The 17,522-nt window shown below is 40.8% G+C and overlaps 1 protein-coding gene and 1 long non-coding RNA gene across 2 annotated transcripts in view; one reads left to right on the top strand and one right to left on the bottom strand.

The window, feature by feature from the left end:
- Nucleotides 1–307: 307 nt before the first annotated feature.
- The window catches only part of STK39 (serine/threonine kinase 39), a 323,134-nt gene continuing 305,919 nt past the window's right edge, over nucleotides 308–17,522 (bottom strand). Inside the window, exons 17-18 of the mRNA NM_001434979.1 lie at nucleotides 14,793–14,857; nucleotides 308–1,843 (exon numbers count right to left, since the gene is read on the bottom strand). Of these exons, the coding sequence (NP_001421908.1) occupies nucleotides 1,769–1,843; nucleotides 14,793–14,857 (140 nt within the window). The 3' untranslated portion in view covers nucleotides 308–1,768. The remainder of the gene's footprint in view (nucleotides 1,844–14,792; nucleotides 14,858–17,522) is intronic.
- Nucleotides 1,843–8,240, top strand: LOC100847850 (uncharacterized). Its single transcript, XR_001502079.3, has 3 exons — nucleotides 1,843–2,117; nucleotides 3,247–3,326; nucleotides 3,459–8,240. It is a non-coding gene; the product is annotated as an uncharacterized lncRNA (long non-coding RNA).

Below are 17,522 nucleotides of genomic sequence, written 5' to 3'. Positions count from 1 at the left end.
GCCAAGAAGCTGTGAAAGGCCCTGGCCAAGTCCCCTAACCGTTCTGGCCTTAGTGGTTGGAAGGAATTCTTCCCACTTGTCTGCGGCAGCCCTTTGTTTTTGACGTAAAGATAGACTGTCTACATCGAGAGTGAATGTCTCTCATTCTTTTTGTCAAGCTAATTGTCAAACCTGATTCTCCGCGACTAGCTGGATGCTTTAGTCTTCCTCCAGGGCACTTTTCACCAGGTAAGTCCACTAGGCCTTTTATGAAAGTGCTAAATGTCACTGCAGCGGGAGGAAGGAGACAATGCCACGCTCTCTCTTTGTGCAACAATACACGTTTATTGTCCTTTTACCTCTGCAGTCATCTTTGAGTAATTGTTGTGTAAACAATAGAATGGAATGAAATTACATTAAGTTGTATGCAAATGGCTCTAGAACACCTTAACAATTATGACAAGGCAATTATAAATAACTTTTTTTTTCCTTAGTAATATATATTTGCTTTTTAAAGTACATTAAAGAGCTGCCATATCTAGGGTTAGCTAGGAAAGAGCAAATGGTACCATCTGGGAGCCACCACCCTGAAAGTTTAGACTCCAATTTTGAAAATCTGATGGTTTACTATTCCATAATGTATAGTCAAGCAGAGGGCGATTTGGGTTGAAAGTATGTATTCTTGAAACTTAACAGCGTTTTACCTTTTAGTCATTGCACAAAACCCTTTCTATTATTTTTCACTCCATCTGGGTATTCTGCAGAATTTCAAGTAAAACACGGATTCTGGTATTTTTCAAGTTTATCGCCTTTGGAACGACAGATTCTATCATTTCAGGAGACATCAAATCAGAGGTGGGTACAGAATTAGCAATCTAACAGAATGGCGCCATTTTATAGAGCATCCTAAACGTTCCAGTGAAGCAAAACTTACATATGCCACTTTATGTAGAGGAAATTTGAGATCTGAGACTATTCCAGAGTAAAGCAGCCTCAGGCACATTCTTAATATGAATTTTTTTTTCCACAAGGCACCTCCCTCTCCCAGGAGACAATCAGATTGTGAACTGGTTTTCAGGCAAACCAAGAGAGTAAGCATCCTAGTTCCTAATTCAGTCATTTCAAAAATCACAAGTTATAAATACTCGAAAGATAGACCTGAATTTTTTTGTTTAAATAACAAGAGTAACTGCAGGAAGCATATATAATCAAAAACTTTTTTTTTCTTTCTTATAGCTAAGGTGTGTAATGCATAAATATATGAAAAATAAAATTCACAGTCAGTTTTAAAACTAGAATTCAAGTTTGGCTAATAAATCTTAATTTTATAAGTATATTAATTTCTAAATACAACATAAGAGGCAGTGTTGTCAGATGTACAATTAAAGTATTATAACAGAAAGGACAACAATGAGAGAAGAAATAGGCTTCTGATAGAAAAGATTCCTTTTGTTGCCAATAAATCGGACCACCTGAGTGTTTCAGATTCTTTTCACTTAAGGGAGATCCAAATTGGTTGCTGAGGATATTAAATAGATTTTGAAAAACTGAGCAACAGTCGTGCAGCTGTGGCATTTGCTTGTTCTCATACTGTGGGTTGCTAGAGAATAAAGCAGAACTCAGTGTTGTTAAGTTTAAAAAAAATACTCTTTTATCCTGTTACGTTGAAGCCGGCCTCTTCACAATCCTCTGATTTTGCTAGGGGGTGGGAGGAAGTGGCAGGAAAGGTTGGAGGGAGGGTGTGGCGAGGGGAGGCATGACAGATCAGGGCGACATCAAGGGACAGGTATCAGCTGACACTCAACTGAGCAAACCCGATCAGCTTCACTTCGTCGGGAATCTCCGACCCATCACAGCCAGAAGCCTGAAAAGGTAAAAAGAAAGCCTCAGTGCCGGTTGGTTGGTTGGTAGCGGCCTTTTACGGAGTTGATCGTGGGAAGGCGGGTCCATGTGCAGTCTATGGGGCCAGGGGTTCCATCTCCGCCAGCAGACATGCTAAGAATCCCTTTCTTCCATGACTCCTGGGTGTCAACTGCTCTGAGAAATCTGATCATCAAGCCCATTGAGGACAGAGGCGAGAGGCTTTGCTGCCCATGAAATGGAACCGCCAGTGAGCCAGCCACAGGACTGCCGGGAAGGTACATACACAGTCTCAACAACCACTATGTAAAATGTAGTTTTAAATATGCCTACTTTTAAAAGACTATTATGAAAATGAGCAGAAGAGATCTAAGAGGCCACACTCAAGGGTAAGTTGGTTTTTACCAAAATCATCATCTCTGTCAAACTGGTCAGGAAAAAAAGGTCACCAAGTAGTAGAATGGCTCATGATAGACAACTGTTGTTTAAATATGAGTACTTTTTACAGGGAAAGGTACCATACGTTTTTTTCTATAACAGAATTTGTAAAACTTTAGGACATATTTAGTGGCTTAAAATTGGCCCAGATTACAGAATGCAAAGTATTTTATCATGTCAAAATTCAAAGCAACTGTAAATAAGCCCTTGCCCATCAAAATTCTCACTGGCCCTAATTTACAACGTATTCTCCTCTTTACCTCCCTTTCCTATATGGTGGCTCAGTAGTAAAGAATCTGCCTGCAATGCAGGAGACGCAGGTTCGATCCCTGGTTGGGAAGATCTCCTGGAGAAGGAAATGGCTACCCACTGCCAGTATTCTTGCCTGGAGAATGTAATGAACAGAGGAGCCTGGTGGGCTACAGTCCATGGGGTCGCAAAGAGTCGGACACAACTGAGGAACTAACCTATAGACACACAGAGTACTCAGACCACCATTCTAAATTGCCTCTACAGTACATAAATCAGAACTGGACATTATGTAAGCACCACAAAGTGGGGTGAGAAAAGTTTGAATGTCTGGGAATGGGCAATTAATTACCAAAGGGACATAGCAGCCTTTTCTTGGCTGACCGCCTGCTAAATAATGGTGAAAACAGCTAGTTTCCCAGGGTCCAAAGCCCTTTCCAATCCTCACAGTGAAGCCGCTTAGCACCGTTCCAAAACACTACAGAACTCGGCCCTTTGCCAACCCCAGCATTTTCCTTTAAAATAGGCAGCTAATTAGAACATATAACTTGAATATTTGAAATAATTATCCTTAACATTCAGTGTGAGCAGTTATGCTTAATAAGAAAACCCATAGCCTAAAGAGTAGGAATATTAGATAACATTTAAATAATTTACTTTGTGCCTGTCTCTAGTTTCAACTGACAGACAAAGTACAATTTTCATTGTTTGCATTGCCAGGGGCAGAAAGATCAGAAGCTCTCCTTATCACTGCTAACGAAGCAGCACTGGCAGAAACGGCTTCTCAGCTGAGATTTCTGGTGGGTGTTTCTCACACCAACACTGTGACCTTCACCACCACCAGCCCGCCCTCCCCTGCCCCCGACCCTTCTTCTCGCACTACCACTGTTTCTTGACACCTTTCTAAACCTTCCCTTCTTCTCTCCTTGTAGCCATTGCCAACAGCACTGCCTCAACTCACTGATGGGGGCAGAGATGACCTGTGTAGGAAACTGACAAACATCTGAGGCCAAACTGTTGCTTTTAACAAGTGTGAAGCCACATCCATGCATTTGAAAGCTGTATCTAGCTGTGACTAGCAGGAGCTGAAAACAGCTAGAAATAAAAACTAAGTCTTGTGGTGAAGAGTAATGAAAGTGAGAATTTGTGTAACCAAAGCAGTGATTATGTGGGTACAGTGAGGTCATGTCCCATTCTAGGTTCTGTCTCCTGGCAAAGAGGCACAGGCCAGGTGATTGGCTTTGCTTCAGGACACTCAGCCTTCCCTCCTCCATGTTGCTAGCTCTGATTTAAGCCTCTTAAATCAGAGGCCTTAAATCCTCTTAAATCCTTACCTCTTTGTGGCCTGAAAAATGATCATGAGGACAACAAGCAAATGATACTGAAATCTCCACAAAAGAGACCAGAAACCCTTAAGGCAGCAGTTCTCAAACTTTATCAAGAACTCCAAATGATATGTCCACGTGGATTGTATTTATTGTACTTAGAAATATTAAATATTTATATAAACAAATGTGACTTAGAAGCTGTTGCACAGTAAAGAAAATCATAAACAAAATGAAAAGATAACCTACGGAACGGGGTAAAATATTTGCAAACGACGCCACCGACAAGGGTTTAGTTTCTAGTACACAAAGAACTCGAAGAAACAAAAATCCAATCAAAAAATGGGCAGAGGACCTAAATAGAGATTTTCCCAAAGAAATACAAATGGCCAATAACCACACGAAGAGATGCTCAGCATCACTAATTACTAGAGAAAAACGAATCTACAATGATGTTCCACCTCATACCAGTCAGAACAGCCACAAATGCTCGAGTATGGAGAGAAGGGAGCCCTCCTCCACTGTTGGTGGAAATATAAGTTGTTGTAGTCACTGTGGAAACCAGTACAGAGGGTTCTCAGAAAAGCAAAAATAGAATTACCTACCCTACAATCCAGCAATCCCAGTCCCACCATTGTAGATACCAGTCCCAGTCTCTTATCTACAACACATAAACAGACTCACAGACATGAAGACTTGTGGTTGCCAAGGGGAATGAGAGGTGGGGGAGTGCTGCATTGGGAGCCTGGGGTTAGCAAAACTATTACATGTAGAAAAACAAGGACCTACTTTATAGCAGAGAGCTTACAATCAATATTCTATAATAAACCATAATAGGAAAGAATGTGTGTGTGTATATATAACTCAATCACTTTGCTGTACAGCAGAAATTAACACATTGTAAATCAACTTCAATAAAAATATTTTTAGTAATGTTAAAGTATTGAATCTATATTAAAACAAAATATGTTTAGGTTATGTTGTATTTACTGCCTTAGAAAATAAAAGGTGTTTCTAAAGTATTCAGTTACTGATTCATTAAACATCACAGAAATCAGCCCACTGCATGCTAATAGTTTCCCAAAACAAAATTAAGAGTGGCACTGCTTTTTACACTTTCTCAAATCTCAAATGTTTTGCTTAATAAAAATGGCCAGATTCTCACACCTGCATGCACAGTCACTCCACTGCTGTTTTCCTTAAAGTATACAAAGAAAATCTGGTCTCTCACAAATATCTAGTTGGAAAAGGGGAGAGTATCTTAATAGCCTTTCCAAGTAATTGTGGACATCATTTGTCACTATGCCAAAACTTTCCAAGTGCTATTTTCATAAAGCTTAGTTGCAATATAAAATGTAAAACCAACATGTTAAACTTCTCATAAATGTTATGGTAAACATTGGTCTATTTTGATGGATCTTTTACCCATGTATAATTTTTCAGCATCACTGAGCTAGCAAATGTTCCAAATGTTGACATATTACACAGTATCAATACATTATTATTACCAATCTCATCGGATAAGGCTTTAAATACTGGGGGTAGGGTTGTGGGTGTCTGTCAAACTTACTACGGCAGATACAAGTTTTCTAAAATCCTGTTTTTTGCTTGAAATGTGAAATTTCTTATTGACAACAAATACTGTCCATTGTTTTCCTTGATGTGTCAGGCTTACTGGGTTCATTTTGAAACAAATGTCTGCCAGATCCCTAGTCTGAAGAGCCAATGTTTCTCAGCTGTTCTTCCAAGTAAAAGTGATGTTCCATGAAAAAAAAAAAAAAGCTAGTTTGGCTCACAACTCAATCTCAACAGTGCTTTCCCTAGAGACAACCATCACACTTAAGTACTGAAGAGATGCTTCCCATCTCATCGCACAGAATATTAAAAAGATGTGTTCTCAAGTGGGGATTTAAGCCAGTTGCACTTTTTAAATTTTTATTTATTTACGGAGTGATAGAGTGAGTGCTTTAAAGATGATGGCTATTACTACACTTTGATGTTTCTGCTTTGGTTTCTGCCAACATTACTAGGTTTGACCACAGTGGCTTTTACACCAATGTTAACACTACGGAAAAAGCCAAGTAACATCTTAGTGTTCTTATGAACATTCAGGATCCCTTAAAATAGAAGTCTCAAGGAACCCCAGAAGTTCAAGACCCACGTTTCGAGAACCTCCACTTCAAAGGAAAATGTACACGCTATCAGGAACTTACCGTGGTGGTGTAATACCACTACTGCCACTCAAGTGTCTGAACTCTGATTCCTGAACGTGCCCACCAGACCAGCAGGTGTGGCCTTCATCGTGTGGAGGAGCTTAAGATGTGGCTGTCCAACGTCAATCCTAAGAATTCCCTCCACTGCCAGCCTGGGTGCACTTTGGAACCACCAGGAGAGTTTGAAAACATACCCGTGCCCATGTCCACTCCAGAAGTTGTGACTGAATTGGTCTGGGGTGTGGCCTAGGCACTGGGATTTTCTGAGCTCCCCAGGTGAGTCAGTGGAGTTTGAGAACCTCTGTTTTACCCTAGCGTCCCTTTCCTTTAGAGCCATGGTTCCCAAACTTTAGCATCAGAATCACCCCCAGAGTGTGTTAACGCAGGTTCCTGTGCCTGATTCCCTCCAGATTCTGATTCCTCAGGCCTGGGATGGAACCCCAGAATTCACATTTTTATAAAGGTTCCAGGTGAAGCTGACACTATCCGTCTGAGGACCACACTTTGCAGAACCATTGTTTCAGACGGAATAGGACACAGAGCTGCTACATGGACCTTCTTGAACTGACACTTTCAGCAGGAGGAGTAAGTTAATACTCTCAGCTACTTTTTATATCATTTGAGTCCTGGCTTTACGTGTACTTTGGGAAATATCACCTTAATCACTCAGCCTTGATAAATCAGGCTCTTTGGCCATTAATTACCAAAATGCATATAAAACTGCTATCTGTTCAACATCACCAATTATTAGAGAAATGTACCAGCTCACACCAGCCAGAATGTCCATCATTCAAAAGCCTACAAATAACAAATGCTAGACAGAGTGTGGAGAAAACGGAACTCTCCTATGCTGTTGTCACAGCCACCATGGAAAATAGTATGGAGGGCCTCAGAACACTAACGATAGAACTACCATGTGACCCAGCAATCCCACTTCTGGGTACAAATCCACACAAAACTCTAATCCAAAAAGATACCTGCACCCCTAGGTTCAGAGCACTGCTATTCACAACCGCCAGCACATGGAAACAGCCTGAATGTCCACTGACAGATGAATGGGTAAAGAAGATGTGGTGCATATACACGATGGAATACTACTGAGCCATAAGACAGAATGAACTATGGACACGAGTTTGAGTGAACTCCGGGAGATGGTGTTGGACAGGGAGGCCTGGTGTGCTGCGATTCATGGGGTCGCAAAGAGTCAGACACAACTGAACTGAACTGAATGCCATTTGCAGCAACATGAGTGGAACTAGAGATGATCATACTAAGCGAAGTCAGAAAGACAAACACCATACCGTAACACTTATATGTGGAATCTAAAATATGACACCAACGAACGTATCTTTGATACAGAAACAGAATCAGGCATATAGAGAACAGACTGATGGTTGCCAAGGGACAATGAGTTGGGGGAGGGTTGGAGGCTGGGGTGAGCAGATTCAGCAGATGTAAGCTTCTATATATAGAAGGAATTTTTATATATAGAAGGAATAAACAACAAGGTCCTACTGTATAGCTCAGAAAACTATATTCAGTACCCTTTGATAAACCACAATGAAAAAGAACATTGAAGTATATGTATAACTTTTCTGTACAGCAGAAATTAACACACTGCAAATCAACTAGACGTCAATAAAAAATTGCTATCTGCAATGCACGTTAGTAAACTTTAGAAACTAAGTTCATACTGCTCATGTGGGTACCAGTTGGGTGTTAATTACATGTATAGTTGACCCTTGAACAATGGAGGGGTTGGAGGTGCCAGCCCTCCAAGCAGTCAGAAACCCACATATAACTTACATTTGTCCCTCCTTAAATATGGTTCCTCTATCTGCAAGTTGAACTAACCACAGATTGTTATTACCTGTTTATTGAAAAAAATTCATGTCTAATTGGATCATGCAGTTCAAACCTATGTTGTTCAAGGGTCAGCTGTACTTACAATTTGTGTTCTATCTTCTCTCTCTCTGTCTCTCTTTAGTCATTAAGTCATATCCTACTCTTGCGACCCCATGGACTGTAGCCTGCCAGGCTCCTCTCTCTGTCCATGGGATTCTCTGGGCAACAATGGGTTGCTATTTCTTTCTCCAGTTCTATCTTCAAGGGGAAATTAAATATTTTGTATTGTCACTAACGCAGTTTCAAAAATTCTACATTGAAAGCAGCAAGACTTACCTACTTTACACAACTGCAAGGTAGCAAATTAAAAAATGACTTAAAAAACATTTATGAAAACTAGCCTCAAGGCTTACAACAATAAAACCATACTGATAATGTCAAACCCAAAGCACGTACTACTTGAGCTGAAATGCCCTCTATGCCTGAACTGCTTTGTTGAAAGTGAAAAGGTTTCTGATCTCCCAGTTCCCAGCAGTGCCAACAATGAAAATCATACTTCACTTATTATCTTTCCTGTCAAATGAAGCTAGAGATCTCACTGGGTGGAGGAAAAAAAGTGAATGTATTTCTTTAAATAACAATATTCTTGCTCCTCAAGGCCATTTTTTTTTAAGTTAAAATATATACACAGATATACAAGAGACACTTTTTTAAGCTTGAGCCAAATATTTCTTAATAGCGGTGGGAGTTAAGAGGAAAGAGACTGGAGAATGAGTTGTCCACATATAACATGCTTTCCAGCCTTGGCTAAACACTGGGACCACCAGAGGGTGCTTTCAAAGTTCCCAAAGCCCAGGCTGCAGGAAGAACAATTAGGCTATTTGGAATAGGACCCACGCATGAGTAATTTTCTAAAGTGTCCTCACCATCCCTTGAGTGAAACCACTGTGCAGCCAGTTGAAGAACCACAGTATTAATAATTACATAATTTTCAGGTCCCTGACATTCTCCTTTAGAAAGCAAAGAAAGCACTGAGATTAAAATGATGAACAGTTGACAGGACTATAAGCAGTAGCAGCTTAGGAGGAAAAATGCTTCCAAAACACTTTGATCTAAATAACCAGACTGGATCTCTGTGGTTTTACCAGGATGTTAAGTGTCCCACAGACGATTAAGCCAAGAAGCAGTTCAAACGAGCTGTGTCAAGTGGGTCTCAAACTGGCTGGCAACTGACAACCACAAAGAAAACCTTCTCAGGCTTTAACTAACTAGAGCTAGATGGAAAGTTAAATGACAGAAATAGAAGGTCATTCCTGAGTTTGGCTTTATTTAACATCTTTATCTTTTGAGGAAAAACCATCACTTTTCATTCACCGGGAATGCCGCACATTACCGCCTTCTCAAGCCATAAGGGAGAAGGAAGACTTGCATGCTTCTCCTGCAGGTCTCCTGCACCAGACAGGCCGATATTACTCTGCTTAAGGGACAAAGGAGATCCGGTCTCAACCAGTGTGTGTCCAGTCCTCCAAAAGGTGAATCCGTAAAGAACCAGAAAACTATAATACCATAAGGGTGCGAGGTCCTGACTGTAAGACTGAACAGTTGTTGAGCATGGGGCCATGATGCTAGACCAGAGTTGAACTCCCAGCTTTTGCACCATATGATCTTGGGCAAGTTAACCTCACAGAGCCTCTGATTCCCCAAACATGGGATGGACCCAATGACATCACCATCTTGGGGGATCATGAGGACTAAATTAACTGAGATGATGTAAAATACTTCATGCTCTGTTCTGCAAACAGTGGATGCACATGAAACAGCAGTGATTCCTGTCATTTCTACAGGCAAGGCCAACGGATTTTGACAGAGACTTCAAAAGAGGACATGAAGCTGAGGTCACAATCTTAGTTTTCAGGAATCAAAACAAAGGTAAAGAAAAGAATGATGGCTCAAGTTTTTAAAATAAGGCTTGTGTTATTCTGATGTATTTTAATTATGATCAGTTGAGTTCAGTCGCTCAGTCGTGTCCGACTCTGCGACCCCATGGACTGCAGCAGGCCAGGTCTCCCTGTTCATCACCAATTCCTGCAGTTTACCCAAACTCATGTCCATTGAGTCAGTGATGCCATCTAAAAATCTTATCCTGTGTCATCCCTTTTCCTCCTGCTTTCAATCTTTCCCAACATCAGGGTCTTTTCAAATGAGTCAGCTGTTTGTATTAGGTGGCCAAAACACTGGAGTTTCAGCTTCAACATCAGTCCTTCCAATGAACACCCAGGACTGATCTCCTTTAGGATGGACTGGTTGGATCTCCTTGCAGTCCGAGGGACTCTCAAGAGTCTTCTCCAACACCACAGTTCAAAAGCATCAATTCTTCAGCACTCAGCTTTCTTTATAGTCCAATTCTCACATCCATACACGACCACTGGAAAAACCATAGCCTTGACTAGATGGACCTTTGTTAACAAAGTAATTTCTCTGCTTTTTAATATGCTGTCTAGGTTGGTCATAACTTTCCTTCCAAGGATTAAGTGTCTTTTAATTTCATGGCTGCAGTCACCATCTGCAGTGATTTTGGAGCCCCCAAAAATAAAGTCAGCCACTGTTTCCCCATCTATTTGCCATGAAGTGATGCGACCAGATGCCATGATCTTAGTTTTCTGAATGTTGAGCTTTAAGCCAACTTTTTCACTCTCCTCTTTCACTTTCATCAAGAGGCTCTTTAGTTCTTCTTCACTTTCTGCCATAAGGGTGGTGTCATCTGCATATCTGAGGTTACTGATATTTCTCCTGGCAATCTTGATTCCAGCTTGTGCTTCCTCCAGCCCAGCATTTCTCATAATGTACTCTGCATGTAAGTTAAATAAGCAGGGTGACAATATACAGCCTTGATGTACTCCTTTTCCTATTTGGAACCAGTCTGTTGTTCCATGTCCAGGAGATCCAAGACAGAAGAGCCTCTAGATGTACATTAGAGACACAAATAAGATTCTACACAATTTTGTTAGGTAGAAAGTTAAGGGATGAGGGATGAAGGTGACCTAGCCAAAAAGGATGCAAGCTGATCTCTAAACCCTACCCCAGAAACGCCCAGGAGAGCTCACAGATATGCTACAAAAAGAACCTCAAGAGATTTTTCTAACTCCTGCAAGTAGGCCCTAGGCACACAGTGGATACAAACTAACCACAGGGGCTTCTCCAACTCCAGCACATGCACACATGCACAGCTGTGTCAAGTAACCTTAGGCAGCTAGCAGTCTGTTAAGGATTCATAAACATTCTATACATACATACATTTGATTATAACAGACTGAATTATGGGAAAGACATAAGTAACAGAGCCTGCTGTGCAACTTGCAACTGTCAATCAAAACTCAGTCCACACCCATCTAGATGAATATGTAGAATGACTATTTTTCATGTGCCCAGACATGTCCCATTCCCTGATTGTCCTCGAGTGTACCTATTTGCATTCTGCACAGGGCATGAACCAAGAGGAGACAGGGAGTATAAAAAGGGAAGACAGGGAGTATAAAAAGGGAAGTCAAGAGGCATCATTGCCACTCCTTCAGGGCTGGCCATCTTCATCCTATTTAATAAAAGAACTTGAACTGTAACCAGTCTGTTGTTTCAAACCCTTGCTATGATGAGACAGGAGCCGAGAAATCCTGCCTGCTTGAGCTGTAACAAGACTAGAACTGAGGGAGAGAAATACACCAACCTAAAAGTTTCACTATAATATAACCTTCCAGAGAGAGAATACTGGAGGAGAACCGAGACCAGAATTGGATGTCCAAAAGAGCTTGCTGGATAAGTGAAATTAAAGCAGAAAACTGGAACGTGCCTAGGTGTTGTGAGTCAGAGACCAGGCTGGGTAAAGTTGGGAGACAAGGAAATTTTAGTAAGATGGAAAAGTACATTCAAAGGGTCAGTGGAGGAAAATAGGAACAGGACTAGAGAAAAAAATGAATGAATGGGGGGTGGGGTAAAGAAAGGCAGAGCAGGATCTAAAGGAGGTTTGATTGGGGTGTACTTCCTTAGCCACATTGTTTGAGTTTCAGAAAAGGACAGTGGAGAGCCAGTCAAGTATCGGTGGGCATTCTGGAATTAAGGATTCATGGCAAATAGATGGGGGAACAGTGGAAACAGTGGCTGACTTTATTTTTGGGGGCTCCAAAATCACTGCAGATGGTGATTGCAGCCATGAAATTAAAAGACACTTAATCCTTGGAAGGAAAGTTATGACCAACCTAGACAGCATATTCAAAAGCAGAGACATTACTTTGTCAACAAAGGTCCATCTAGTCAAGGCTATGGTTTTTCCAGTGGTCATGTATGGATGTGAGAGTTGGACTGTGAAGAAAGCTGAGTGCCCAAGAATTGATGCTTTTGAACTGTGGTGCTGGAGAAGACTCTTGAGAGTCCCTTGGACTGCAAGGAGATCCAACCATTCTATCCTAAAGGAGATCAGTCCTGGGTGTTCATTGGAAGGACTGATGTTGAAGCTGAAACTCCAATACTTTGGCCACCTGATGTGAAGAGCTGACTCATGTGAAAAGACCCTGATGTTGGCAAAGATTGAGGGCAGGAGGAGAAGGGGACGGCAGAGGATGAGATGGTTGGATGGCATCACGGACTCAATGGACATGAGTTTGAGTAAACTCCGGAAGTTGGTGATGGGCAGCAAGGCCTCACGTGCTGCAGTTCATGGGGTCGCAGAGAGTCAGACACGAACGTGCGACTTCACTTTCACTTTCAGTACTGTGAAAGGGCTGGGGTAGCCACTCTTATTTTATAGGTAAGTGAATTTAGAGACAATGGGAATACACCAGCATAAAAGTTTTAATCTCTCGTCCCTAGGTTTACGTGTTCAAAGTTTGGAAAATGTCCTGGAGGTATTATATGCTGTAACTTCTTTTGCAGAATAAAAAATATATAAAGAAACGTTAATTCTGACTCGAAATGCAGACACGGGGTGCCATTTTTCTCGTCCATATATCCTCATATAAATGAAATATGTTTACAAGATGCAGGTGAATTAGAAACATAACAGAAGTGAAAAGAAGAGTCCTAAGCTAGAAGATAAAGTTTCCAATTTGTTAATTTCTCACTCTTTGTCTGACTAAAATGTTCTTTTATTATCAAAACAAAATTGATTTCTTCAGCTGAATTCTTTCTGTGAAAATCCTTGTGTTTTTCTTTTATCACCCAGCCTGGCCATCTGAAATTAGATGAGGAGCAAGGTCCAGAAAGTTAATTAGCACTAGGCTAACATTTACTGTAACGAATCATTTAGCATTTTTTGGCCATGCACATTTTCCATTAAATTTTCACAAGAAATAAAAAAGACCATTAATATGTTGTGCACAGCAAAGTGTTGGTCATCTAGATCTTAAACTGCTTAGCACTCTGGCTGGCCCTTGCTAAGATTAATTTATAGTTTAAAAAATTTGTCATTTACTATACCGTCTGCAAAAACTTTCCAGAAAAGCATCACTTTTGACTAGTTGGATTTCTCTCCATTTCTAGCCAGGATCACAGGCTCTTCGTTTCACAAAGACCCCAGAATGCTCCATATCTGTATCTCTGTGGCCACCCTATTTATAAACCTAAAATCTACCAGTGCAGAAAAACTGCTGGAATATTTCCTCTCCATGAGAATCTGTTACTGTGACTTGAAATGTGGAGTTAAAACGCCATGTCTTTGCTCATTAGCTCTCAGAGGGCAGTTCTACAATCGCTTCCAATTACTTAAACCATTTCTACAACAATCGGCCTCCATTTTTAAAAGTTAGGACCACTTGGCTTTTGCTTCAGAAAAGGTTTGTTAAGAGTGTTGCTTCAAACTCAGATTAATTTGTCTTTCTGGTCAAGTTGCTGTACAAACTGGAAGCAAAAGGGTACAGACTTCAAGACTTCTCAAATGGTTAAAGATATGATGGTAAAAGAACAAACCACACTTATGGAAGAGGAAATTTCCAGTCATGATTAGAACGTATTCCCAAGTCATAAAAAAGAACAAAATAATGCCATTTGCAGCAATGTGGATGGATGTAGAGATTGTCATAATGAGTTACAGTAAGTCAGAGAAAGACAAATATCATATGATACCATGTATATGTGGAACCTGAAAAAATGGTACAAATGAACTTATTTACAAAACAAATAGAGTCATACATGTAGAAAACAAGCTTATGGTTATCAGTGGGGAAAGGGAAGGTGACAGATAAATTGGGAGATTGAAACTGCCATATACACACTGCTGCTGCTGCTGCTAAGTCGCTTCAGTCGTGTCCGACTCAGTGCGACCCCATAGACGGCAGCCCACCAGGCTCCCCTGTCCCTGGGATTCTCCAGGCAAGAACACTGGAGTGGGTTGCCATTTCCTTCTCCAATGCATGAAAGTGAAAAGTGAAAGTGCAGTCGCTCAGTCGTGTCTGACTCTTAGCGACCCCATGGACTGTAGCCTACCAGGCTCCTCCGTCCATGGGATTTTCCAGGCAAGAGTACTACATAAAATATATAACTAGTAAGGACCTACTGTATAGCACAGGGAACTCTACTCAATACCCTGTACAGACATATACAGGAAAAGAATCTGAAAAAAGAAGTAGATATATGTATAACTGATTCACTTTGCTGTTTCCCAATTCACTTTTCTGTACACCTGAAACTAACACACCCTTCTAAATCAATTATATTCTAATTAAAAAAAAAATTCTCATGTTGACCAGCCAAATAACGAATCCAAAAATGGATTCCCACTTCCCTACCCCCCAAAACCAACAACAGAATTATGGAACAGGTTATTAAATGACACTACTATTACTTGTTGGCACAGCATGGCGAAATCTTTACCTTCATTCCGTAACTTTCCACTTACCAACTTAAATGTCAATGTTTTTAAAGCTTTGGGATCATCTACAATCTTCTGTAAATTAGCAGCCACTGTAAAATATAAACACAGAGAAAAAGTGTCCAGATTATTTCCAATAACACTGGATTTTCACATCAGTGCTTCAGAAAATTTGACTAATGATGCAATAACCTGCAAAATAATTTCTTTCACAGACATTACAAAGTCCATATAAAGGACCAAATTACTCTCATAAAGACATTTTCTACCACAACCTGCATCTTCAGTGCATCAATTAATCAGTATACACTGGTCTCACATTTTCTACAATAAAAGAGAAATTACTTACTAGTGGAAAGTAGAAAATGATAGTAGCCCCCAGTGTTTCCACTACCTGGACTTTCTCAACACTCATTAATAAGAGATATTAGCCAGGACAGGGCAGTTCAAAACAAAGAGGAAACTGCTTTCTCTGGAAATAATAGGTCAGCATTTTGAACTCCTGTCCCTATAAATTCACTCAGTTCTCTGCACCCATTTTTCTCAAAATAATAAAATACAGTGGATACCCTCCACAACTCAGGCATGTGTCTTAGTGCTTTCAGAGCATGGCGATCTGTCAAAGCAGTGATACCACCCTGAGCAACACCTGAGCTGGGTGCACAGGGCCAAGCACTAAGGTTGTCCATTTGGAGCTCAGCAGGGCAGATACGTTTTTAGTAATAGCCAGATTCATCAGAGATCTGTCCTGCTCTCTGTGGTGCCATGATGCTTCATAGAGAAGTCAGCCTTCCCTGCAGAGGGTCCTGCTTATGAACAGGATTCTCATGAGATGATGCTGATAAAAATTTAACACCTTGCTCCTTCTACCTCCAAACCCAAAGTATAAAGCTGAATGTCAAGTACGTGCTGTTGGTCAAAGAAAGAGAAGTTGGTATTGAAGAAATTAAGAAAGTCCTGTCCATCATTTTTATTTTCCAAGAGGAAAATCCCCTGCTGCTTCAATAATCAGCCATCTAAAAAGTTATCTGAATACTTGAAGAAAAAATTTAAGAGAAAAATAGTAAATATACAAATATTTTGAGAAAAATGTTTCAAGTATAAAGTTTCTAAGTAGAAAAAAATCGGTGCAAATTTTATTTTTCTCTAAGGTAGGCTGAAAACAACCTAGATACATGGATTTTTGACTGAATAATTTCATTTAATCCATCTGCTGCAGAGGAAAAAAAATGAAAATTAAATCTTCACTACGGCCTGTTTCTTTTCATAAACCGTTGCAAACACCGTTTTATCTTCATCTTGACCTCTTAATACTCCCAAGTAACTGACAAAGTTTCATTTGTGCTAACACCCCTTGCCCCCATTCATCTTTTTCTCTTCTGTGTTTTTGCCCACACAAGCAAATGTACACATATATCACATAGAGATCCTGAGCCACCAACCTCCATCTTCTTTTGGCTTCCTCTACAGTTTCCCAAACTTATCTCAGATACAAAAATCATCTGCTAATCAACAAAAAATACCAGCTCACGGAGTGCAAAGCTCTGCTGTAAAATTCTGCCCACTAAGGCCAGTACTGATGATGTCAGGGCGTTCTGACTATATACAGATTGCAGCAACTGAACAGAGTCACCCTCTTCTTAAAGCATAAAAGTGTTCTAATAGTTCTTTGGATCTGAGCTGATTTCATGAGTGGCCATAAAGTCTCCACATGAATTTCAGTCCTTTCATTAGAGTCTCTCTATTAATGTAGATGATTTACTGCCTTGTTCTGGGTCATCTATTTCCAGTCTGCTCTCTAACGTTCCGCCAAAAGCAGAGCTGCGTCCTACACTAATTCACAACCCTCTCTCTGGTGGACACACATCTGCGCTAGGGCCAGTTTCCAAGGAACGTGGCTAGAAGCAGGCTATAGCCTGGAGGGCAACACTGAGCTGCTGGCATCTTAAACAATCGTCCCAGAAACCACATCCCCAGTAGTGAACCCTGCACCTCGAAGGACATTAGAAATTCAAATTCTGTCTTCTGCTCAAAGCAAAAATAGCAAAACTGGCCACTTACCTGATTACTTATCCCAGCTGCTAGGCTTATTTTCAATTTCGTTGATTCTAATTTGTTGTAAAGTGCTACAAAATAACTTCATTTAACTGACATCACATAAAATTCAGGGTGATGCTAATTTCTCTTCTAGTAGCAATGCTCATTAAAAAGATGGGTGTCACTGTTTTCTCCCTTCTCCTGACTGCACCTGGAGTTCTAAAATAAAAAAATGCTCCTTACCTGGAACGGGAGCTGAGAACGAAGGGCTGGGTGTTACTTTAGACTTCCTCAAGTATGTGCTGAAACTTCATGTTTTAAGAGACTCTAGTTTCCAAAAACAAAAAAAGGCGGGGCGGCGGGGAGGTTCCTGAACTCAGTGACCGTCAACTCATTTCGGACCCCTCTCGGCTTTCCCAAGAAAGACTCACGCGCCTAGTTTCTGAGGCAGACTCTGTGCTACTCCTTGAACTTGTCCGTTCCCTCCTCCCCAGCCCACTGTCTTTGGTCTTGGTGCTTTCTCTGTGTCTTGACCACACAAGACACAGGTGATACTCACTGAGGCCTTCTTGCCTACACTGGGGTACGTGACACCTTTTTGTGAACAGTCTATTTTTTTTGTTTGTTTCCTATTCTTGTGTCCCTGCATCACACTTCAGGGTTGAATCTCTATCAAGGCTAGAAGTTTCTGTCTGCTCTCTTGGATAACATCTGGCCTAA

The sequence above is a fragment of the Bos taurus genome, chromosome 2, assembly GCF_002263795.3.
Source record: "Bos taurus isolate L1 Dominette 01449 registration number 42190680 breed Hereford chromosome 2, ARS-UCD2.0, whole genome shotgun sequence".
Lineage (NCBI taxonomy): Eukaryota > Metazoa > Chordata > Mammalia > Artiodactyla > Bovidae > Bos > Bos taurus.
The sequence above is the reverse complement of the archived record's forward strand: the minus strand, read 5'-3'. Positions and strand labels throughout refer to the sequence as shown.